Source organism: Taudactylus pleione, unplaced genomic scaffold (genome assembly GCF_031769625.1).
Source record: "Taudactylus pleione unplaced genomic scaffold, aTauple2 ptg000027l, whole genome shotgun sequence".
Taxonomy (NCBI): Eukaryota; Metazoa; Chordata; class Amphibia; order Anura; family Myobatrachidae; genus Taudactylus; species Taudactylus pleione.
This window is the reverse complement of record NW_028284429.1, coordinates 1,974,605-1,997,382: the sequence shown is the minus strand read 5'-3', so window position 1 is coordinate 1,997,382 and position 22,778 is coordinate 1,974,605. Positions and strand designations below refer to the sequence as shown.

The 22,778-nt window shown below is 51.6% G+C and overlaps 1 protein-coding gene across 3 annotated transcripts in view; it reads right to left on the bottom strand.

Annotated features, from left to right (window-relative positions):
* HPS5 (HPS5 biogenesis of lysosomal organelles complex 2 subunit 2) overlaps positions 1-22,778 on the bottom strand; it is an 89,952-nt gene that overhangs the window by 18,250 nt on the left and 48,924 nt on the right. For all 3 annotated transcript variants that reach the window (XM_088451791.1, XM_088451790.1, XM_088451792.1), the window contains exons 7-16: positions 16,596-16,811; positions 16,093-16,164; positions 15,919-16,007; positions 15,668-15,846; positions 14,776-14,934; positions 12,577-12,736; positions 10,280-10,403; positions 9,032-9,181; positions 7,558-7,638; positions 71-546 (exon numbers count right to left, since the gene is read on the bottom strand). In XM_088451791.1, coding sequence (XP_088307917.1) covers positions 71-546; positions 7,558-7,638; positions 9,032-9,181; positions 10,280-10,403; positions 12,577-12,736; positions 14,776-14,934; positions 15,668-15,846; positions 15,919-16,007; positions 16,093-16,164; positions 16,596-16,811 — 1,706 coding nt within the window. The remainder of the gene's footprint in view (positions 1-70; positions 547-7,557; positions 7,639-9,031; positions 9,182-10,279; positions 10,404-12,576; positions 12,737-14,775; positions 14,935-15,667; positions 15,847-15,918; positions 16,008-16,092; positions 16,165-16,595; positions 16,812-22,778) is intronic.

The window sequence follows — 22,778 nt, the reverse complement described above, 5'->3', positions numbered from 1 at the left end:
TGAGACTGCGCTAGAGATGGTTTCCTCTAAGACCTACAGGACTACTAAAATGAAAGTCATTTCTATTTACCTTTTAATCCCTCCATGTAGGTGCTCCATACACTGGGAGAGTCCCTATAGTTCAGTAAAACGCAGCGTTTTAATCTCTTCAAGTCGAGAAGAAAAAAGTACTTTGCAATGAGGCTGCAGGCGGCGGCGGCGGCCTCGGAATCCAGCTGAGGCTCATTAGAGAACACTCTGTATTCCAGGCACATCATGGCTAAGTGAGACACATCTCTGTGTAGCGGTTCCTCTATAGGACACGGGGGGTGGACTCGGAAGCAGAGATCTTCCTCCGTCTTAGAAAGGACGATTGTCAGCCCTACAGTCTCCTCTGTGTGCACGGATTCCGGGGGATCCCCGTCCTCCTCCCCCGGTGACTGCGATGCGTCATGTGATGCTGGATGCGGGGGACTCAGCGCTTTCTCGAGGTACAGAAGCCAATTCCGCAGGGTCTCCCCCACCGCTATGGAGTCAAACAACACCTGAGGGTCTTGGATTTTCTGCCTAGAAAAATAAAGATTTTCTCTGATGACAAATTCACAAGTGAGCAAATTGCGTAAAAAACCTAAAACCAATGAGCTTAATGCGCCTGCCTATGCTTCTCTGGCGCCGTCTTACCGGTGATACATTCGTAAAGATGGTGCAATGCGCAGAAGAGAGCAGAGTCTTTGCTAGCTCCTGTGCGGTGCCATCCTTCTAAATGCATCACTAACAAGATGGCGCCAGACGAGAAGCATAGGCAGCCAGCACACGGCACGGCAGGCACAGTGGTTGGTGTTGGTGCAGGGTGTGCAGTGCGGGGCCTCCGTGGAACCATGATAGATAAACCACTGCTTATGTACCAGGGGGCTCACATCTCTGTGCGGTGACACCTAGACTTCCCATTTCTTAGTAACTTACACACAGCGCATTAGAGATGCCTGATCAGAAAGGCTCCGAGACCACGAAGATGCTAACGCTCCAGGAATAGAGACGGAACCCCACTCAGGATGCGGATGAAGAGCGAGGACCTTCCCCATCCTGTACCGCCCCATCCGGTCACAGCCCACCCTAACTCCCTTTTTATAACCATTTGAAAAAGTCAATGCCTAATTTGACCTCAGTACCCTAAACAACAAGAGATATGGTAAGAACTTACCTTTGTTATCTCTGTTTCTACGAAGTCCATAGGGTCCACAGGGTTGACCTTGGGGTATAGGTTGGGAACCAAATCCGGGCACCACGCAGTTAAAGCTTTTAGCTCCCAGGATGCACTGGGTCCACTCTCCCTATAACCCCACCCCCAAGCCAGAGGCACCTCAGTTTGTAAGTAGCCAAAAGCCGGAGGAGGAGAGAAAAAGAGAGAGAAAACTGGAACACTCAATAACCATACTCACCGAAATGGGAGACGGAAAACCGGTGACCAGCCACACAGCCCATATGAAGCCAGGTGCGTCAGGGCGGGCGCCCTGTGGACCCTATGGACTTCGTAGAAACAGAGATAACAAAGGTAAGTTCTTACCATATCTCTTGTTTTCTACTTCAGGGTCCATAGGGGGTCCACAGGGTTGACCTTGGGGATGTCCCAAAGCAGTTCAACCAAGGGTGGGGACGCTCCTGTGCTGAGAGGAGAATCCGTCGCCAAAAAGGAAGCATCCTGAGAGGCAAAGGAAACCAATGCCTAGAACCTTAAAAAGGTGTGGACAGAAGACCACGTGGCCACCTAGTAAGGTAAAACAGCCGAGGCGCCACAGCGAGCCGCACACGAGGGTCACATGGCCCGAGAAAAAACAAGCATCAACAACAGGAAGGCCTACCCATGGGTAGGCCCCTGAGGAAGACCTACGAGGCCATCCAGCCAACATTTGGTTATAGGCCGGCCATCCTTTCCTGTGAAAACCAGAAATCTCAGACCACCAATAAGGAGTCCGATTTCCGTAAGGAACCTGAACGGATCACAAAAATCCAAAGAGGCCAGACCACAGTCAATGAGGCCACACCAGCCGAGAGGACTGGGGACAGAATGGCCGTACCATAAGTTCCAGAATAATATGGAACCTGAAAACCACTAAGAAGCAACACAGGGCGAGAGCAACTCCCACCCTGACATGATGCCCTCCAGAAGAGGGAGCCACATGAGAACGCTCCCAATTCAGACACTCTCCTGGTTGATATAAACACCCTGAGAGAAAGAGAGAGCCTAAGCAATAGACCATGTAATGGCTATCACAACCAGCGGTTCCATTGACTGTCCCCGGAGGTAACGAAGAACCACTACTTACTCCCAAGGAGTCCCTAGGGAGGACAAATGGAGGCATAATCAAGAAAACACTCCAAAGGATGAACTGGATACCAGAGTGGAGCAATTCCATATCTTAACCATACTGACAGTGTAGAGATCCGCACTGTCAGGAAGACCAGGCCAAGTGTGAAACCCAAGCCAGCCGGAAGGAATGCCAGAATATCTGGAAATCCTGGACACCGGAGGATTGTATCGACAGGTACAATACCATAAGATTTATGGCTGCCACAGTTTGTGGTAGGTCCCAGCAAAAGCTGATCCATGTGCTCTAATCATTCCAATGATGACAAAGCCAGGGAAGCCGTAAGACCACTGTAAGGACACAGTCAAAGACAAACGACCCAGGTCCAAGGCAAAACCAAGGACCCTGAGACAACAGGTCCGGGCAGTGAAGCATCAGGGATGGAGTATCGATGTAGAGACTCCGAAGATCCAAGTACCCCTGACATCTGGGGCAATCAGGAGCCACCAGCAGGAAAGCATCTCCGTCTCGATTGAAAACACTTCCAAAGACCTCGAGGAAGAAGGGAGACCGGAGAACACAGGTACACAAAGTGGAAGGACCACTTCACCGACAAAGAGTCGCTGAAGGTTGCTTCAGAATCCCCAGAGCTGAACTGTAACACCATAGTGTGATAAAGTCAGAAGGCCATGAGGGTCACCTCAGGGGGGCCCCCCCTGCTCACCAGGAGATGAAACCTCTCTTGGGGAAGAGACTAGTCCCCGGGATGCACGTCGTGACGGCTGAGGACTCCCGCTTCCCAATGGAGAGCTCCTGAAATGAACGCTGCCGAGATGGTCGGGAGGAGACCCTCGGACTATGTCCGAATATGTGACATACCTGTCATTGCCACCCAACGAACAGTGTTGCTAAAAAGGAAGCCACTGTCCTGACCCTGTCGGACTGAACCTTTTCAGGTTCACCGGGAAACAAGAGTTATGCCAGAGTAAGTTAATTGACAGGGTGGAATCGACAGACGTCCAACTGCACTGAAAAGGATTCGATCCAGACACTGTCCATAGCAAAGAAAACCCTGGACGAGATGGCCATAGCCACCCGGACAGGGACCGACTTGCCTCCGGAGAGAGCATCATCGTTTGAACAGTTATCCGACAGAAAAAACTCATTCCATCTGGAGATGAGCCAATTATGGAAAGGCCTGGAATGGAACTGAGCCCATTCCACCATGCATCCCAGAGTGTAAAGACATCTGTCGACTGCGCAGACAACCATGTACTCCTAATGGAAGAGAGGAGATTCCGTCTTACGCCAGAAGAATTCTCAGATTCTGAGAATCCAGCAGGGATCCTAGATGAAGAATACCCAGAGAGGGATGCAGGGAGGACTTTTTCCCCGTTGATTAAACGTCTGCACCCTGAAGAAGCCACAGTCATCCTGACCTGGCCGTAAAGTACCCCGGTGATCCCGCTAAGAGCAGGAGGCCGTCCAGGTACAGGAGCATTGGGATATACTGAACAGAAGAACTGTCAGAAAATCCAAAACGCTGGGAAACCCCTGTGGGGCTGAGGACAGTCCCAACAGGCAGAGCCCGAAAAATTGTAAGTGTTGCTGTGATACAGCAAACCTCAGCCCATGCTGAGGAAAGGTCTCTGTAAGTACCCGTAGGCACGCGTCCTGTATATCCAGTGATACCATAAAGTCCCCAGGTTCCAAACATCGTATGATGGAGCATAGGGATTTCCTCCTGAGCCCAGGTAGCCTTAGGAACTGGTTCAGGGAATTGAGACAGAGAATAGGCCAAAGAGGACCATTCAGCCACCGCACCAGAAAGAAAACAGAACAACCAGTCCCTCACTGAGATAGTGGGGATGGCCTAATTAGCTCCGCTTACCGCAACAACTGCATAGCTTTCTGGATCTGTAAGGCCCTTGTAAAGAGGGCGTACCCTCCTACCCACGTAGCCGCGGCAACTTGACGCTAATACCGGGCGAACTGAGAAAATCGGTATCTCCCAGTTGTAGGCCTGTCCCGTCAGGCTGAAGAGATATCCGTAGGTTCAGAAGCAGGATCGGCTGGCAGTCCAGGCCTGCTCGGTACTGGATATGTCGGCCCTTGTAGATGCCGACAGTCTACGAAGAAACAGACCTTTAGGCTGACCCAGAGGACAAAAAAGACTTAACAGACTTAGTCTGAGGCCTTGTAGTGGGCATAGCTGAAAGCGGTAAACTTGTCGTTAGTAATACTGCCAATGTTACTACAATCTTGTCAAGGTCAGGACCAAACAAAATCAACCCTAAAGATGGTATCTGCACCTCTGCATTCCCAGAGCGCAGCCATAGGGTATTACGGAGGATACAGTCGCAGCCGGAACTCTGAAAGTTAGGAGACTGGTATCCAATATAGGCATTTCCACCTATGACAACAGCATATATTACGTGAGCGACCAAATACATTTGAACCCCCGACGTGTTGGAGGGGAAAAAACGTTACAAATGCATCAACCCAATATGCAATAGTATTAACCAACCATGCTATAGCCATGGTAGGATGGGTAACAACTCCTGAAAGCAAGTATACTGATTTCAGGCAGAGTTACCACCTACGGATCCGAAGAATCCGACCACGCAGGAATGGGAGGCGTAGTAACGTCTGTAATCAGACGAGTAACACGCCCATCCCCCCCAGGAGGGGCTCGTGATGACCCTCAGGGAATTTGGGACAGGAGGCCAAACACTGTTGTAACACCTCCTATCTGGCAACAGCCAGAGTCCCGCTATGCGATCCACCCGCTAGTCAGCAACAGGGAACCCGAAGGCACGCAATACTGAGGGTGTATGATACAGGTGCAGGTCAACATTCACTCTAACCAGAATGGACCTGCTACCAGCCCTAAAGCAGGGATAATAATACCTGAAATAGGCTTCCCCCCGTGTAAGAGGGAAAGAGCCCCGAACAGTACCCAGTTCACGGCAGAGCCAACTGGGAAGTAACCACAGGGCGTCAACCACGCCAATTAGCGTTTCGTAGAAAACGACATCCACCCAGGGTGGCTGTTGTGGTAATCCCTGCAAGGGGAATGACAGACTATTGTGGCACCAGGGGGAATTCATATACTGCGAAAAACCCCTGCAGGGAGCGGTAGTCTGTGTCACAGGGGAAGAGTGCAAGAAGCTGCGAGATACCCTGAGATGAAAAGGGCAGTATGGTGAAGTAACCCCAAGTGAGGTACAACAATGGGGCCCGCCCGGCGATCCGCAATTGAGAGGATCCCGAGAAAACAAACCGCCCAAGGGGGTCGTGAAAGAGGCCAGCACCAGATGACGCCACATACAGAACCCTTTATGAGTCAAATCCTCCGCACTAACACCTGCAGCACATGACTTGCAGGATAGTAAAAATGGGTGCAGTATAACGCTCTATCTCTTGGTCAGACATATCTGACCAATCTTGGCGGAAATATTAAGCAGCACTATACTGGTCCTGACTGATGCCAAAAATTAGCTGCAGGGACCCATTTTCAGCGTATGCAACACACAGTTCCATCTAAAATATGGCAACGTGCAGCACGCAAAAGTATGTGACAAACCACACAAATATTAACAAGTATATAAATGTGAGGTCTCAGAACCACCCTAAGTACAGCTGTATTAGGGCAGATAAAGAAAAGGGATAGATATACACTGACAGGTGAGAGAATAAAGTACAGTCAGCACTAGCATAAGTCACATACAATGCAGATATATACATATATACATAAACATGTCATATAATATACTGCACTATTACACTGCATGCAACTTACCCAGATTCAGTGTCTGGGAAGGCTACAGCGCTGTGTACACTGACCTGATGGTGAGGTACGCAGGGGGACTGGACTCACTGCCATCTCCAGAGATTTCTGCTGCACCACAGAGATAAAATGGCCGCTGGAGACCTCAGAAGAAGCGTGGCCCGCGGAGGAAGCAGCTCAGCGACGCCAGACTATGGATACTGAAAGGCACGCTGAGCTGAGGGGAGGAGCCGCTGTAACAGGGAAGGCTGCCTCCCCTGGCCGGCTATTAACCCCCGGGACGCCGGCTCCCTGCACCGATCGTTAAGTCCCTGGTGGTCTAGTGGACACACGGGGTATGGGGGGCCCGCCGCCACTGCCGGCGCCTCCGGTCTGTCCCCTGAGACCGGAGGCACAGGACTGCATTTGAAATGCGCGGATCACCGCAAGCGGTGATCCGCGACCTTACCTGCTCCCCGTGGATCCGGCAGCAGTCCTGGGCGCCCACAGAGTCCGGCTAGTACAGACTCTGGGGTCCCGCTGAGATCCCCAGATCTGTACTGGCGTCTCAGCGCCAGCGGGGTGACGGAGCGGCAGCTTAGACGTCCAATGGACAGTCCGACGCTGCCGCTCTGAAGAGTCCAAAGTCCATGGAAAAAACTTTGTCCCTAAAAAAATAAAATAAGCTTAGGGGCTGCTAATCAGCTCCCCCTGCGCTAACGGTGACCCGACTCCGGCCGGGCACCAACTTAAACTGAGGTGCCTCTGGCTTGGGGGTGGGGTTATAGGGAGAGTCGACCCAGTGCATCCTGGGAGCTAAAAGCTTTAACTGCGTGGTGCCCGGATTTGGTTCCCAACCTATACCCCAAGGTCAACCCTGTGGACCCCCTATGGACCCTGAAGTAGAAAATATGGCTACCACCACATATGGGGGTGAGGCACGCCAAATATTCATGAGGCACCTTGTGCCTCACACATTGATGTCACTAGTTCCAAACTAATATGCTGCATTGTCTTGAATAGTAATCAGGGTTGCATTAAATTGGATTTATTTTTTTTTAAATCAAAAACTGATTTATTTGATTTAAATAGGGTTTTTTTTTTATGAAAAAAAAAGTTTAAATAAAAAAAATCGTATTTAAATCCAAAAATTCCTATTTAAATCAAATAAATCATTTTTTTTTTAAATCCAATTTTATGCAACCCTGATAGTAATAGAGCCCACCAAACCTCCACTACACGTAACAGGAGAATACATTTCTACTGCAGTTGTGCAAAACAATATTCTTTATGCCAATATTTGATTTGATAAATATTCATGGAAAAAAATAAAAGAAAGAAATCAATGCATAAATAAAACTGCTCATTGGACCTGGAGGTAAGGGGGGTGGGAGGAATTACCCCACCATCCCCACCCGGGCACCCACAGCACTTCCCGTACCCCCCAGCAGGTGGCCCCCTAAGGGAGCTTTGCTCTGTATTGTCTGTATCAGTATCACTCACATGGCCTCCAACGTTACAGACTTCAGCTCTTCTAACAGGACTTGTCCTACAGAGGGCTGGGGAGGCTGGGGAGGGTCCGCCCTGTAAAGGAAATAGCAGGAGGTTTATACGGTTGCAGAGGCTGAATAGTGGGTTACAGCAGGAGGGTTCTCTGAAGTGATACTGGAGAGTAATATGTTACACAATGACCCTATTATTATTATTATATTACATTTACTTATATAGTGACGGCATATTGCATTTCACCATACAATTGATAATAAAGGCACCATAAAGGGTTCCATAGAACTGTACATAGTGGATGGAACATATAAAGTTACATAATACAAGATAGTACACAACTTTACAGTTATAAAAACCATACATAATTAGAATTTACAGATGACATAAAGATTACAAAGAGAGGGCACTGCTCCCAAGAGCTTACATTCTAGAGAGGGAGGGGATCAGAGATGGAGATCGCACAGGCTGAAACATTAGGAAGAATGGTGGTGGATGAGTTTTGAGGGCACATTTGAAGGCTGGGAGAGTGTCTCATAGAGTGGGGGAAGGCACTGCAGAGGATAGGGGACAGCACGGGAGAAGTCCTAGAGCCGTGCAGTGGAGGAGGTGATCAGGGCGGAGGGGAGGCCGCAGTCACTGGCAGAGCAGTGTGGGCAGGAGGGAGTGTGCGTGTAGGTGAGGAGGTGATCAGGGCGGAGGGGAGGCAGCAGTCACTGGCAGAGCAGTGTGGGCAGGAGGGAGTGTGCGTGCAGGTGAGGAGGTGATCAGGGCAGAGAGGAGGCCGCAGTCAGTGGCAGAGCAGTGTGGGCAGGAGGGAGCGTGTGTGCAGGTGAGGAGGTGATCAGGGTGGAGGGGAGGCTGCAGTCACTGGCAGAGCAGTGTGGGCAGGAGGGAGTGTGCGTGCAGTGGAGGAGGTGATCAGGGCGGAGGGGAGGCAGCAGTCACTGGCAGAGCAGTGTGGGCAGGAGGGAGTGTGTGTGCAGGGGAGGAGGTGATCAGGGCGGAGGGGAGGCCACAGTCACCGGCAGAGCAGTGTGGGCAGGAGGGAGTGTGCGTGCAGGGGAGGAGGTGATCAGGGCGGAGGGGAGGCCGCAGTCACTGGCAGAGCAGTGTGGGCAGGAGGGAGTGTGCGGGAATGAGGCTGGAGATGTAGGGAGAGGGGAGATGATTGGGGCTGTGTGGGGAAGAGATGTGTGTGAATGGGATTCTCAGAAGGACAGGGGAATTAGTGGAGCGATTTGGCTGAGGGGAAATGTGAGAGGAAAATGAGGCCGGAGGCAGAGGTCTGGATAGATGGGAGATCGGGAGGCCAGGGAGCAGGTTACAGTAATCAATGTGATGAGGGCATCAATGAGGGTATGGGTCGCTTCCAGAGATTCTAACAAGCAGGCGCAGGGCACAGTATGGCACAGTAGGGCTCATCAGTCACACATGGACAACCAAAAGCACAACAGCCCCATAATGATCTCACCCGGTCTTCCCATGGTCAGACTGGGGCATCGAGAGCACAGACGTGTCGGGGGGCTGCTCCTCCTCTATAGGCTGCTGCTTCCTCTTGATCTCAGGGCTCATGTGGAGAGTCCCAATCTTCTCAGTGGTTTTTCGAACAAAACTAGAAACACTGGAACCAGGACGGAGCAGAGATACAAATCTTCATTACAATAGAGGCTGAGAAGAACCACTAAAGCTACTGGCCATGCGCCCTTTTATTATGGACCTGCTAATAACATTCAGAGTCATTTATTACATACACTGTACATAGATTTTATCAGTTTCAGGTTTTATCAGGATTGTGGTAAAGATAAAGGTGAATTATATTTTCTATGCACCCCAGGTTCTGTCCTTATGCTACACAAAAAAATAGGACCAGAGTGTAAATCGACCACAGTGCAAACCCTGCCAATCTCCGATAAAGCTAACAGTAAGGTCAGGAACAGCACTTACCATTCGGCAGACCTCAGTGGTGATCTAGGGCACCAGTGGTTTGGGGGCACCTACCAGACTAAATGACATAATGTAACTTATCCAGTGTATGTAATGCCCTCACAGACAGCACAGACAGCTGACATGGGGGAGAAGCAGGGGGCCACCATTGGCCGCTCCTCCATTATACACTTGGAGTGTGGGGCGTACTTATAACTTTTCAGCCAAGTGTCACCTTGTCAGTCTGAGAAACAGAGGACGTTGCCCACCTCTTGTCTGGGGCACCTCCAGAGCTATACGCCTGCCCAGAGTAGGATTCCAGGAGACATGGCATCCCTTATTTGCTATAGGACAATAACCCCTGCTATAGCACCAACCTTCACAAATAGTAGTTTTGCCCTGTGACAAATCCTCTCCAATGAGTTATTGCACCAAACCAAGCACCCACCTCTTCTCAAACATACCCCAGATCAGTTCCTGTCAAATGCAGGGAGGTGAAGTCAACTTTAAGCTAGAGTCACAAAGAACCAAATGGGACAAACCCACGGCCATCATTTACAAGCTTACTTTTAGGCAAGAGGAATTTTTTGACCACAAAACTTTGGTGTAGTCATCTCCTGGCCATGTTACATTGGGATACAGCTATATCCAGGCCATTCACACAATCCCCAACCAAAATCAGAGATCCAGTCATTTGTTGACGGAGCTGGATAACCGGATTGCCACGCGTTTCACCATTCTGAAGCAGTTGACGTGGCTTATTACTATCTCTGTCACCAAGTGTTTGAGTCTTTACCTTTCTTTCACTGCTTGTAGAGACATGCGGGGGGAGGTGGAGCGGAATGGCAATGAGATGGTGAATGGGAGAATGGGTTCAGTCCGATTACCCTCCATAGTCACAGATGCATGAGAAACGGAATCTGGCGAGCAGCACATGCACGATAAAATAAAAGGACGGAATAAGCAACACAAACAATAAATATGAGCTGACAGTAGTGCACAGTCACACGAGAAGCGATCTGGATACAGGTATGGGATCCTATAGCCATATAAACACAGGGGAAAACGACACGTCTTCCTGCATACTATCAATTACATAGCAGAGCTCCTCACAGTGACTACAGGAGGAGGAACACAGCTCACCCTAGCGTGTAGGACATTCCCTGTATTAATTTAGGCTGGATATATTGGGGCACATAATGTCACGTATCTCCCCTACATTACTGCAAAGTTTGTCCCACTGATGGCTCCAATGAATCATGAGAGGGAAGAGAGATTAGTACAGTTTTTATTATAGGTGTCACTTTTTAAGACACTGGTAGAAGCACCTTTCTGGCAGAATGCAGCTGGAAGGTGTAAAACGCGTTTCCTTATAGAATAAGGCCCTAGAATACAACAGTAATCTGCGTCCACACATACGGAGAACTATTCCCTAAATGGGTCTTCTCCACTCCACCGGCTCATATTATACAGTCCTGTACCACAAATCATAATCTTATTATAACCTAGGCACCTAATACGTACCTAGCGCGACATGCCCCTATCTGCCCAGCTCATGCCCTCCATTAGCAAATGCAGAAGGTCGCTGCCACAGGTACATAAAAATGCATTTGTATATTATAAATTAGTTTACATAGTGTTTAGGAGGAAGAGCCCAGTGATTATACCTGTATAATATTCTTCTCCTTATTAACCTCTATAGCAAAGCTGCTCTCAGTGAGTTGGAGACACGTCAGCCATATTGTGGGCACGTCAGCCATATTGTGGGCACGTCAGCCATATTGTGGGCATGTCAGCCATATTGTGGGCATGTCAGCCATATTGTGGGCATGTCAGCCATATTGTGGGCAAATAAATGTGAATTATCCACCTGAGCTTAGAGCTGGCCTCATCTAGGCGACCGCACTGCCCCCTGGTGTAGGTAGCAGTCATCACCATCTGTAATCAGACAGATCTCTACATACGCTCAGCTCTAAATAGCCCATAATTCCAGCCACATGCCCACTACATGCCTTCAGGACACTAATACATGCCCACTACATGCCTTCAGGTCACTTATACATGCCCACTACATGCCTTCAGGTCACTTATACATGCCCACTACATGCCTACAGGACACTTATACATGCCCACTCCATGCCTACAGGGCACTTATACATGCCCACTCCATGCCTACAGGGCACTTATACATGCCCACTCCATGCCTACAGGGCACTTATACATGCCAACTCCATGCCTACAGGGAACTTATACATGCCCACTCCATGCCTTCAGGACACTTATACAGAACATCCAGTTGCTGCCAAGCGAACCTTACTCAGCTGCAGGTGGACACGCGTGTGCCTGTGTATCGCCATAGAGGCTCAGAGTGGTAATGGAGCGTGGGCATGTGCTAACAATCACAAGGATTTCAGCGATCAGTATTTAGGTATTCCCCTGTCCCGTGTGGCAGCACCCTCGGTGTGTCTGTAGGGGGAGTAATCAGATCTGTGTGGACATGTGTGTTTCAATAATGGAAATATGCAACAATTCTAGTCATAATGCCATTTACCACCATCTCCTGGACATAATGATACATACTGTACAAGATACAGTAACTTTGATATAGTAAACACGTAAATGCCAAAGTACAAGTTGTTTCTCTATAACACCCGATGTACGGGGTCCACAGCTGCACACTATACTGCATATCATGGTCGTCCTTAGTACTAGTGCGTCTGTTCTCAGGGTGCAGATCCCCTAGGACTCGCTGCACTTTCTCCTTCAGAGCTCTCATTACTGTGTCACAGCTCCAGTCTCTGCTGCTATCATTACCCGCACACCCCCCTTCTTATCCCTGACCCCGTCTCCTTACTGTTAAATTATTCCTCACTACAGCATAACTGTGATATGACGCAAAATCCCAGCAAAGCGGCAAATGTATCGCCCTTGTCTCATTACTGTCTGTTATATAAAGAGCTACTGAACATCACGACGCGTTTCACTCTTTCATATTCCAGGGACTTCTGTATAACTGGAGCGTACATGATCCCATACCTGTATCTGGCTCCATTCTACTTCCAGGACATTCATCATTAAGTAAACTGCTCTTACCCAGGTCCATCTGCTCCTCGTCCGGCTGTACTGAAAGCTCGCGCAGCCTCTCGTCCTCGGACAGCGTCTGACTGTGTAGAGACCCAGAGTCCTCATCGGACTGACTGTTTCTGCGGCTGATCACGCGGTAGATGCCACAGTCCAGAACATTGAAGCTTTCCTGTAACACGATAATATTTAGGATCTGGCAGGACATTCAGCTTGAAAATACATTCATAAATACATTCGTAGACAAACATATACATACGCGGACAGACATATACATACATATACAAATCTACAGAAATAAAGATATACGTCATTTAACTGTACAAAGGTTATTTAAAATAAAGCTTATGGGCCACAGACATAGGATGTACATAGGGCTGATTCACAGATGGACACAATGTCAATGCTTCACGCAGTGGAGCGATTTTTTTTGCCAGTGCGTATACGTCAAAGCCGAAAAAGCGCACCTGCGGTGATGAATTTGTGGCGTCGGTTGCAGAAAGGATTTCTTCATAAGGCAAGTAACAAGTAGTCAGCGTCTGGCGTAAGTAACGAGGGGTGGCTGGAAAAACGCAGACGTGTCAGGACCAATTTTCTACCTGCTCCATGCCACTCACACAGGATTTATTGTGCCTCATCTCCCGTGCCAATCACTGTACCTCACCCAACTGAGTCCGCATTCCAAACAAGCGCCGAGACCGGCTGACCGCTGGGATTTACCAAAGTCAGACTGGATTCCAGTGTCCTGGCCACCAGCTCTCCTGGTTGGCTACAGGTCCTGTCCAGCCGCAGCAGCAGTAAGAGTCTCCGCTGCGACACGTGCAGTCACCCGCAGCCGGCTGCCTGCCCTGAGAGACCTTTGCTAGGCTACGGCTGCATCTACTACGAATAAAACAGCCAGAGATACTTAGGACCAGTGGATGAAACAGGTCCGGTTTAGTGACGCAAGTTTGCACGGCGCTGTACGCTCCTCATTCGCTTGCTTTTGGCCATTCCATTGTTTGAAGATGGGAGTCAGATAATGGAGCATTGCTACATGAACATTGCTATATTGTACCCGGTACATCCAGCGCCATCCTGCTACTGCGGCTTTTACAGATCAGTTTGTTCCAGGCGCTGCCTTTGGTACTTAATGGCTTTTATATAACGAGCTATCAACATTTGTGAGTTTATGTTTTAGTTTGTATCGTCTACAGTGGATTAATGTTTTATTGGTCTTAAAATAGTCATCCAAAATATTTAATAAATGTTACATATGTTCCTATGCTGGGTTTGACTATGTACCTCCAATAGTGCAATTCAGCGCAGGTACCTGTCATTTTCCATTTTCTGGGCGCGCCAAAGTCAGCCAAGGTGAATATGTACGCAGCTGGAGGAACCCGGCGTCATAGGAGAGACGCTCTGTCTGAGACAGCACAGGAGCCCGGCGTCATAGGAGAGACGCTCTGTCTGAGACAGCACAGGAGCCCGGCGTCAAAGGAGAGACGCTCTGTCTGAGACAGCACAGGAGCCCGGCGTCATAGGAGAGACGCTCTGTCTGAGACAGCACAGGAGCCCGGCGTCATAGGAGAGACGCTCTGTCTGAGACAGCACAGGAGCCCGGCGTCATAGGAGAGACGCTCTGTCTGAGACAGCACAGGAGCCCGGCGTCATAGGAGAGACGCTCTGTCTGAGACAGCACAGGAGCCCGGCGTCATAGGAGAGACGCTCTGTCTGAGACAGCACAGGAGCCCGGCGTCATAGGAGAGACGCTGTCTGAGACAGCATAGGAGCCCGGCGTCATAGGAGAGACGCTCTGTCTGAGACAGCACTGGAGCCCGGCGTCATAGGAGAGATGCTCTGTCTGAGACAGCACAGGGGCCCGGCGTCATAGGAGAGATGCTCTGTCTGAGACAGCACAGGAGCCCGGCGTCATAGGAGAGACGCTCTGTCTGAGACAGCACAGACTTACTCAGAAGTTCAATGGTCGACTGATGTGCGCCCGATGTTTCCGCTTTTGTGCGACAGCGCAATTCCGGCAGTGGGCGTCTCCATGCACAAGGCGGTGTGAGTCATTAGCATATTTTCGCAATTGCGCAGCAAGCGGTACCCCATTTGCGTACATCTCTGAATCAGGCCCATCGTGCAATCACAATGGCGCAGAATTACCCCGCCATGTGAACTTTTCGCCTTCTATACGGCTACAAACCACAAAGCTAGCGGAACACTGACGTGAGAGGAGATGCTGCTCCGGCGGCTGCTACAGGCCGAATCCACAGGCTCCAGTCTGGAGAGAATCTCTTCCAGCTGAGCGATGAGATCTTGTTGGATCACGAGGTCCAGCTGCGCCTTCAGGTGTTCCAGCTTATCGATGGGCAATAACTTCCTCGCCTTACAGCCAAACAAATACAAAGCACATAAATCGCTGTTACAGGTCACTAGCATTCATAGACACATTGCAGAAATAGATAGGACAGAGATTCCCTACATCAATATAACTCAGCACCCAACAGCCACAAATCTGTTATTCCCTTCTATAACGGTCATGTAATCGAATAGGTGCCTAGCTATATATGTATATGCACCAGAGCCTGGCTGTCAGAGTATTCAGCTCATGTAAACTGTAACCTGCTGTACAATAATTGCTTTGATATACATATTAATTAGGGATATGGAGACTGGCAGAGACAGACAGAGCCATACCAAACTCCACTGGGTGGTGAGATGGTTCATCAAAAATATATATATTATATATATTTAAATAAGTAAATGATAATGATGAAACAAAGTGAAGCTTTTTAAAACTTGCAGAAGTCGACTCTTTTTAATTCAATTAGACGCAAACGAGTTGTAACAGCTTGGGAACACCACCATCTCTAACCCGAACCCTAACGCAAGCCCAAGATCTCACCCCGGACTCGTAGATTTTTGTACGCAGCCCAGGAGTACCGCAAGTGAAGCACATAGCTGCACTTACTCGTGGCTGTGATTAAGTCGCCATAGGGCCGCGTGCAAAAATCCACGGGTCCAGGGAGTGATTGGGCCATTGGTGACATTTCCATCACTTGTTCGCGGCTAAGTAAATGGGCCCCTTACGCTAGTTTAGTTTTGCCGCGTGACTCACTTTGCTGGAGACGACAGTGTTTTGGAAAAGATGGCAGACTTTGGCCGCCAGACCCCACAAGCTCCTTTTTATCAGCCGCTCCACGCATCTGTCCGCAGGCAGCAGGGAGAGGTGGGAGATCTTCCCATCAAGGTGCAGGCAGAACAGCTCGTTTTTGTAGACGGAAATGTCCTGGATGCCTATGGAGAAGGCGAGTACTGCATTAGCGCAAAGCGGCATTGGGCTGCCAGCGGCACGCCAATACAACCAACCTTTAACGCGACTCCAGAGCAGAACCTGAACATTCTGAGGGATAAACACGTAGATTCCTCGGTCTGTCCAGGTCACAATACTGTTCTCACTATCGGGGAGAAGACACAGAGGAGGTCACTCAGCCTGCGGAACGCCACCTTTCGCTCTAACGGAAGAGAGCGCTCATTTCTTACCCCACAAAGAGAAGCTTGGCAAACGCGGAAGACTGAGGAGGACCAGGAGAGGGATCATACTCGGGGTCTGACCTGTAGACAGAGGACAGAGAGGAGTCTTTGCACGAATGGACCATCAGGGTTATGTCATTATACATTTAACAAACGCCGCACAAAATGAAATCAATAAGCTGTAGTAAGGTATCTGGGTTCAATAGCGTTCGTCACCATGATCTAAAGGATTATTATTATTTTGACATGTTACAGACAAAAGGTCAGGGGTCAGTGGGGTTCTATGCAAAATGTAATTCCAACAAAGTCTTATTTGTTACAGCAACTCTATAAAATGGTACAAAGACCATGATGGGATCAGAGGTAAAGGGCACCAATTGCTTTATGGCAGACAAGCCGTTGTTATGCTCCCCCACTCAATAAAATGGAGACAGATATAGGCTCATGGTGCAAGTAGGGTAGTTAGGACAAAATGACGTGGCACACGAACCCCAATATAGCCATTACATTACCGTGGGTTAATGATCGGCTGCGGCGGCGAGCACAGGAGCCGTTTGAATTGGTGAGTACTTTGCACTTCTCCATCCAAGTTCACCTCCCACATCCTGGATCCAGGTCGAGCGCAGTAGATCAACGGCTGCTGACCAACCGCGCTCTGCCCTCCGGGGACAAAGCAAGCCCCGTATTCTCCATCTCTCTCCTTGTTGCCAATTTTCCAGAACTTCTCCCTTTGTTGGAGATAAATTAAAAAAAAAAAAACACACTTCTGGTCAGTAACATTCTCAACACAATCATCATTTATTTATAACGCAGTGGAGATATTACATAGCGCTGTGCAACTGGGGACACAGCAGCTTCCTGTGCAGCTATGGAAACGGCGGCATGACTTCTGCGCAACAGAGATCACATACCAAGAGAGCAGGGAAACGTGGAACAGGGGGGAGTAGGGACTGACCCATAGAGATGGTGTAGAACTGATAGAGGACAGACAGCGGAGATGGAGGAGGAGCAGGGGAGGACAGACAGCGGAGATGGAGGAGGAGCAGGGGAGGACAGACAGCAGAGATGGAGGAGGAGCAGGGGAGGACAGACAGCAGAGATGGAGGACAGACAGGGGAGATGGAGGAGTAGTAGGGGAGGACAGACAGCGGAGATGGAGGAGTAGTAGGGGAGGACAGACAGGGGAGATGGAGGAGGAGTAGGGGAGGACAGACAGCCGAGATGGAGGAGGAGTAGGGGAGGACAGACAGGGGAGATGGAGGAGGAGTAGGAGAGGACAGACAGGGGAGATGGAGGACAGACAGCGGAGATGGAGGAGCAGTAGGGGAGGACAGACAGGGGAGATGGAGGAGTAGTAGGGGAGGACAGACAGGGGAGATGGAGGAGCAGTAGGGGAGGACAGAGCGGAGGAGGAGGAGGAGCAGGGGAGGACAGACAGCAGATTAGGAGGAGGAGCAGGGGAGGACAGACAGCGGAGATGGAGGAGGAGTAGGGGAGGACAGACAGGGGAGATGGAGGAGTAGGGGAGGACACACAGCGGAGGAGGAGCAGGGGAGGACAGACAGCGGAGATGGAGGAGGAGCAGGGGAGGACAGACAGCGGAGATGGAGGAGGAGCAGGGGAGGACAGACAGCGGAGATGGAGGAGGAGCAGGGGAGGACAGCGGAGATGGAGGAGTAGGGGAGGACACACAGCGGAGAAGGAGCAGGGGAGGACAGACAGCGGAGATGGAGGAGGAGCAGGGGAGGACAGACAGCGGAGATGGAGGAGGAGTAGGGGAGGACAGACAGTGGAGATGGAGGAGGAGCAGGGGAGGACAGACAGCGGAGATGGAGGAGGAGCAGGGGAGGACAGACAGCGGAGATGGAGGAGAAGCAGGGGAGGACAGACAGCGGAGATGGAGGAGGAGTAGGGGAGGAGAGACAGCAGAGGAGGAGGAGGAGCAGGGGAGGACAGACAGCAGAGGAGGAGGAGGAGCAGGAGATGACAGACAGCGGAGATGGAGGAGGAGTAGGGGAGGACAGCGGAGATGGAGGAGCAGGGGAGGACACACAGCGGAGGAGGAGCAGGGGAGGACAGACAGCGGAGATTGAGTAGTAGGGGAGGACAGACAGGGGAGATGGAGGAGGAGTAGGGTAGGACAGACAGGGGAGATGTAGGAGGAGCAGGGGAGGACAGACAGCGGAGATGGAGGAGGAGTAGGGGAGGACAGACAGGGGAGATGTAGGAGGAGCAGGGGAGGACAGACAGCGGAGATGGAGGAGGAGCAGGGGAGGACAGACAGCGGAGATGGAGGAGGAGTAGGGGAGGACAGACAGCGGAGATGGAGGAGGAGCAGGGGAGGACAGACAGCGGAGATGGAGGAGGAGCAGGGGAGGACAGATAGCGGAGATGGAGGAGGAGTAGGGGAGGACAGACAGCGGAGATGGAGGAGGAGTAGGGGAGGACAGACAGCGGAGGAGGAGTAGGGGAGGACGGACAGCGGAGATGGAGGAGTAGGGGAGGACAGACAGCGGAGATGGAGGAGGAGTAGGGCAGGACAGACAGCGGAGGAGGAGGAGTAGGGGAGGACAGACAGCGGAGGAGGAGGAGTAGGGGAGGACAGACAGCGGAGGAGTGGCCGGTGTCACCGTCATCTTCCTCCTGCCCAGAGAGCTCTTCCAACTGTTACAGTGACCACTCTCTGCCCCAAATGAAGGACACTGAGGATGAGGGAGGGCGAGTGATAGTGGTGGGCTGTGTATTGGGGAGAATGAGTAAGGAGGGGGCTGTGTACTGGGGAGAGGTGAGTGGAAAGGGGGGCAGTGTACTGGGGAGAGTAAGTGAGGAGGGGGCTGTGTACTGGGGAGAGTGAGTGAGGAGGGGGCTGTGTACTGTGGAGAGTGAGTGAGGAGGGGGCTGTGCATTGGGGAGAGTTGAGTGAGGAGGGAGCTGTGTATTAGGGAGTGTAAGGGAAAAGGGGGCTGTGTATTTTGAAGAGAGGAGGGGGCTGTGTATTGGGGAGAGTGGAGTGTACAAAGGGGGGGCTGGGTATTTGGGAGTGAGTGAGGTGGGCTGTGTATTGGGGAGAGTGAGTGAGGATGTGGGCTGTGTATTGGGAGTGTAAGTGAAGAGGGGGCTGTGTATTGGGGAGAGGTGAGTGAGGAGGGGGTTGTGTATTGTGGAGAGTGAATGAGGAGGGGGGCTGTGTAATGGGGAGTGTAAGTGAGGAGGTGGGGCTGTGTAATGGGGAGAGGTGAGTGAGGAGGTGGGCTGTGTATTGAGGAGAGGAAAGTGAGGAGGGGGCTGTGCATTGGGGAGAGGTGAGTGAGTAGGGGGCTGTGTATTGGGGAGAGTGAGTGAGGAGCAGACTGTGTATTGGGGAGTGTAAGTGAAAAGGGGGCTGTGTATTGGGGAGAGAGGAGGGAGCTCTGTATTGGGGAGAGTGAGTGAGGAGGTGGGCTTTGTATTGGGGAGAGGTGAGAGAGTAGGGGGCTGTATATTGGGGAGAGAGGAAGGGGGCTGTGTATTGGGGAGACGTGAGTGAGGTGGGGGCTGTGTATTGGGGAGAGTGAGTGAGGAGGGGGCTGTGTATTTGGGGAGAGGTGAGTGAGGAGGGGGCTGTGCATTGGGGAGAGGTGAGTGAGGAGGGGGCTGTGTATTGGGGAGAGTGAGTGAGGAGGGGGTCTGTGTATTGGGGAGAGTGAGTGAGGAGGGGGTCTGTGTATTGGGGAGAGTGAGTGAGGATGGGGCTGTGTATTGGGGAGAGCAAGTGAGGACGGGGCTGTGTATTGGGAGTGTAAGTGAAGAGGGGGCTGTGTATTGTGAAGAGAGGAGGGGGCTGTGTATTGAGGAGTGAGGAGGGGGGCTGTGTATTGGGGAGAGTGAGGAGGGGGGCTGTGTATTGGGGAGAGGTGAGTGAGGAGGGAGCTGTGTATTGGGGAGTGTAAGGGAAAAGGGGTCTTTGTATTGTGAAGAGAGGAGCGGGCTGTGTATTGGGGAGAGTGAGTGAGGAGGTGGGCTGTGTATTGGGGAGAGGAGAGTGAGGAGGGGGCTGTGCATTGGGGAGAGGTGAGTGAGGAAGGGGCTGTGTATTGGGGAGAGAGGAGGGGGCTGTGTATTGGGGAGAGTGAGGAGGTGGGCTGTGTATTGGGGAGAGGAGAGTGAGGAAGGGGCTGTGTATTGGGGAGTGTAAGTGAAAAGGGGGCTGTGTATTGGGGAGAGAGGAAGGGGGCTGTGTATTGGGGAGAGGTGAGTGAGGAGGGGGCTGTGTATTGGGGAGAGGTGAGTGAGGAGGGGGCTGTGTATTGGGGAGAGGTGAGTGAGGAGGGGGCTGTGTATTGGAGAGAGGTGAGTGTACAAAGGGGGGGCTGTGTATTGGAGAGAGGTGAGTGTACAAAGGGGGGGCTGTGTATTGGAGAGAGGTGAGTGTACAAAGGGGGGGCTGTGTATTTGGGAATGAGTGAGGAGGTGGGCTGTGTATTGGGGAGAGATGAGGGAGGAGGGGACTGTGTATTGGGGAGAGATGAGGGAGGAGGGGACTGTGTATTGGGGAGTGTAAGTGAAAAGGGGGCTGTGTATTGGGGAGAGGTGAGTGAGGAGGGGGCTGTGTATTGGGGAGTGTAAGGGAAAAGGGGTCTTTTTATTGTGAAGAGAGGAGGGGGCTGTGTATTGGGGAGAGTGAGGAGGGGGCTGTGTATTGGGGAGAGGTGAGTGAAGAGGGAGCTGTGTATTGGGGAGTTTAAGGGAAAAGGGGTCTTTGTATTGTGAAGAGAGGAGGGGGCTGTGTATTGGGAAGAGTGAGTGAGGAGGTGGGCTGTGTGTATTGGGGAGAGGAGAGTGAGGAGGGGGCTGTGCATTGGGGAGAGGTGAGTGAGGAAGGGGCTGTGTATTGGGGAGTGTAAGTGAAAAGGGGGCTGTGTATTGGGGAGAGAGGAGGGGGCTGTGTATTGGGGAGAGTGAGTGAGGAGGGGGGCTGTGTATTGGGGAGAGGTGAGTTAGGAGGGGGGCTGTGTATTGGGGAGAGTGAGGAGGGGGCTGTGCATTGGGGAGAGGTGAGTGAGGAGGGAGCTGTGTATTGGGGAGAGGTGAGTGAGGAGGGGGCTGTGTATTGGGGAGAGGTGAGTGTACAAAGGGGGGGCTGTGTATTTGGGAGTGAGTGAGGAGGTGGGCTGTGTATTGGGGAGAGATGAGGGAGGAGGGGACTGTGTATTGGGGAGTGTAAGTGAAAAGGGGGCTGTGTATTGGGGAGAGGTGAGTGAGGAGGGGGCTGTGTATTGGCGAGAGGAGAGTGAGGAGGGGGCTGTGCATTGGGGAGAGGTGAGTGAGGAAGGGGCTGTGTATTGGGGAGTGTAAGGGAAAAGGGGTCTTTGTATTGTGAAGAGAGGAGAGGGCTGTGTATTGGGGAGAGTGAGTGAGGAGGTGGTCCGTGTATTGGGGAGAGGAGAGTGAGGAGGGGGCTGTGCATTGGGGAGAGGTGAGTGAGGAAGGGGCTGTGTATTGGGGAGTGTGTGAAAAGGGGGCTGTGTATTGGGGAGAGAGGAGGGGGCTGTGTATTGGGGAGAGTAAGTGAGGAGGGGGGCTGTGTATTGGGGAGAGTGAGTGAGGAGGGGGGCTGTGTACTGGGGAGAGGTGAGTTAGGAGGGGGGCTGTGTATTGGGGAGAGTGAGGAGGGGGCTGTGCATTGGGGAGAGGTGAGTGAGGAGGGAGCTGTGTATTGGGGAGTGTAAGGGAAAAGGGGGCTGTGTATTGTGAAGAGAGGAGAGGGCTGTGTATTGGGGAGAGTGAGTGAGGAGGTGGGCTGTGTATTGGGGAGAGGAGAGTGAGGAGGGGGCTGTGCATTGGGGAGAGGTGAGTGAGGAAGGGGCTGTGTATTGGGGAGTGTAAGTGAAAAGGGGGCTGTGTATTGGGGAGAGAGGAGGGGGCTGTGTATTATGGAGAGTGAGTAGGGGTCTGTGTATTGGGGAGAGGTGAGTGAGGAGGGGGCTGTGTATTGGGGAGAGGTGAGTGAGGAGGGGGCTGTGTATTATGGAGAGTGAGTAGTGGTCTGTATTGGGGAGAGTGAGTGAGGAGGGGGTCTGTGTATTGGGGAGAGTGAGTGAGGAGGGGGCTGTGTATTGGGGAGAGGTGAGTGTACAAAGAGGCGGCTGTGTATTTGGGAGTGAGTGAGGAGGTGGGCTGTGTATTGGGGAGAGATGAGGGAGGAGGGGGCTGTGTATTGGGGAGAGATGAGGGAGGAGGGGACTGTGTATTGGGGAGTGTAAGTGAAAAGGGGGCTGTGTATTGGGGAGAGGTGAGTGAGGAGGGGGCTGTGTATTGGGGAGAGTGAGTGAGGAGGGGGCTGTGTATTGGGGAGAGTGAGTGAGAAGGGGAGCTGTGTATTGGGGAGAGTGAGTGAGGAGGGGGTCTGTGTATTGGGGAGAGGTGAGTGAGGAGGGGGCTGTGAATTAGGGAGAGGTGAGTGAGGAGGGGGCTGTGTATTATGGAGAGTGAGTAGGGGTCTGTGTATTGGGGAGAGGTGAGTGACGAGGGGGCTGTGTATTGTGGAGAGTGAGGAGGGGGTCTGTGTATTGGGGAGAGGTGAGTGAAGAGGGGGCTGTGTATTGGGGAGAGATGAGGGAGGAGGGGACTGTGTATTGGGGAGTGTAAGTGAAAAGGGGGCTGTGTATTGGGGAGAGGTGAGTGAGGAGGGGGCTGTGTATTGGGGAGAGTGAGTG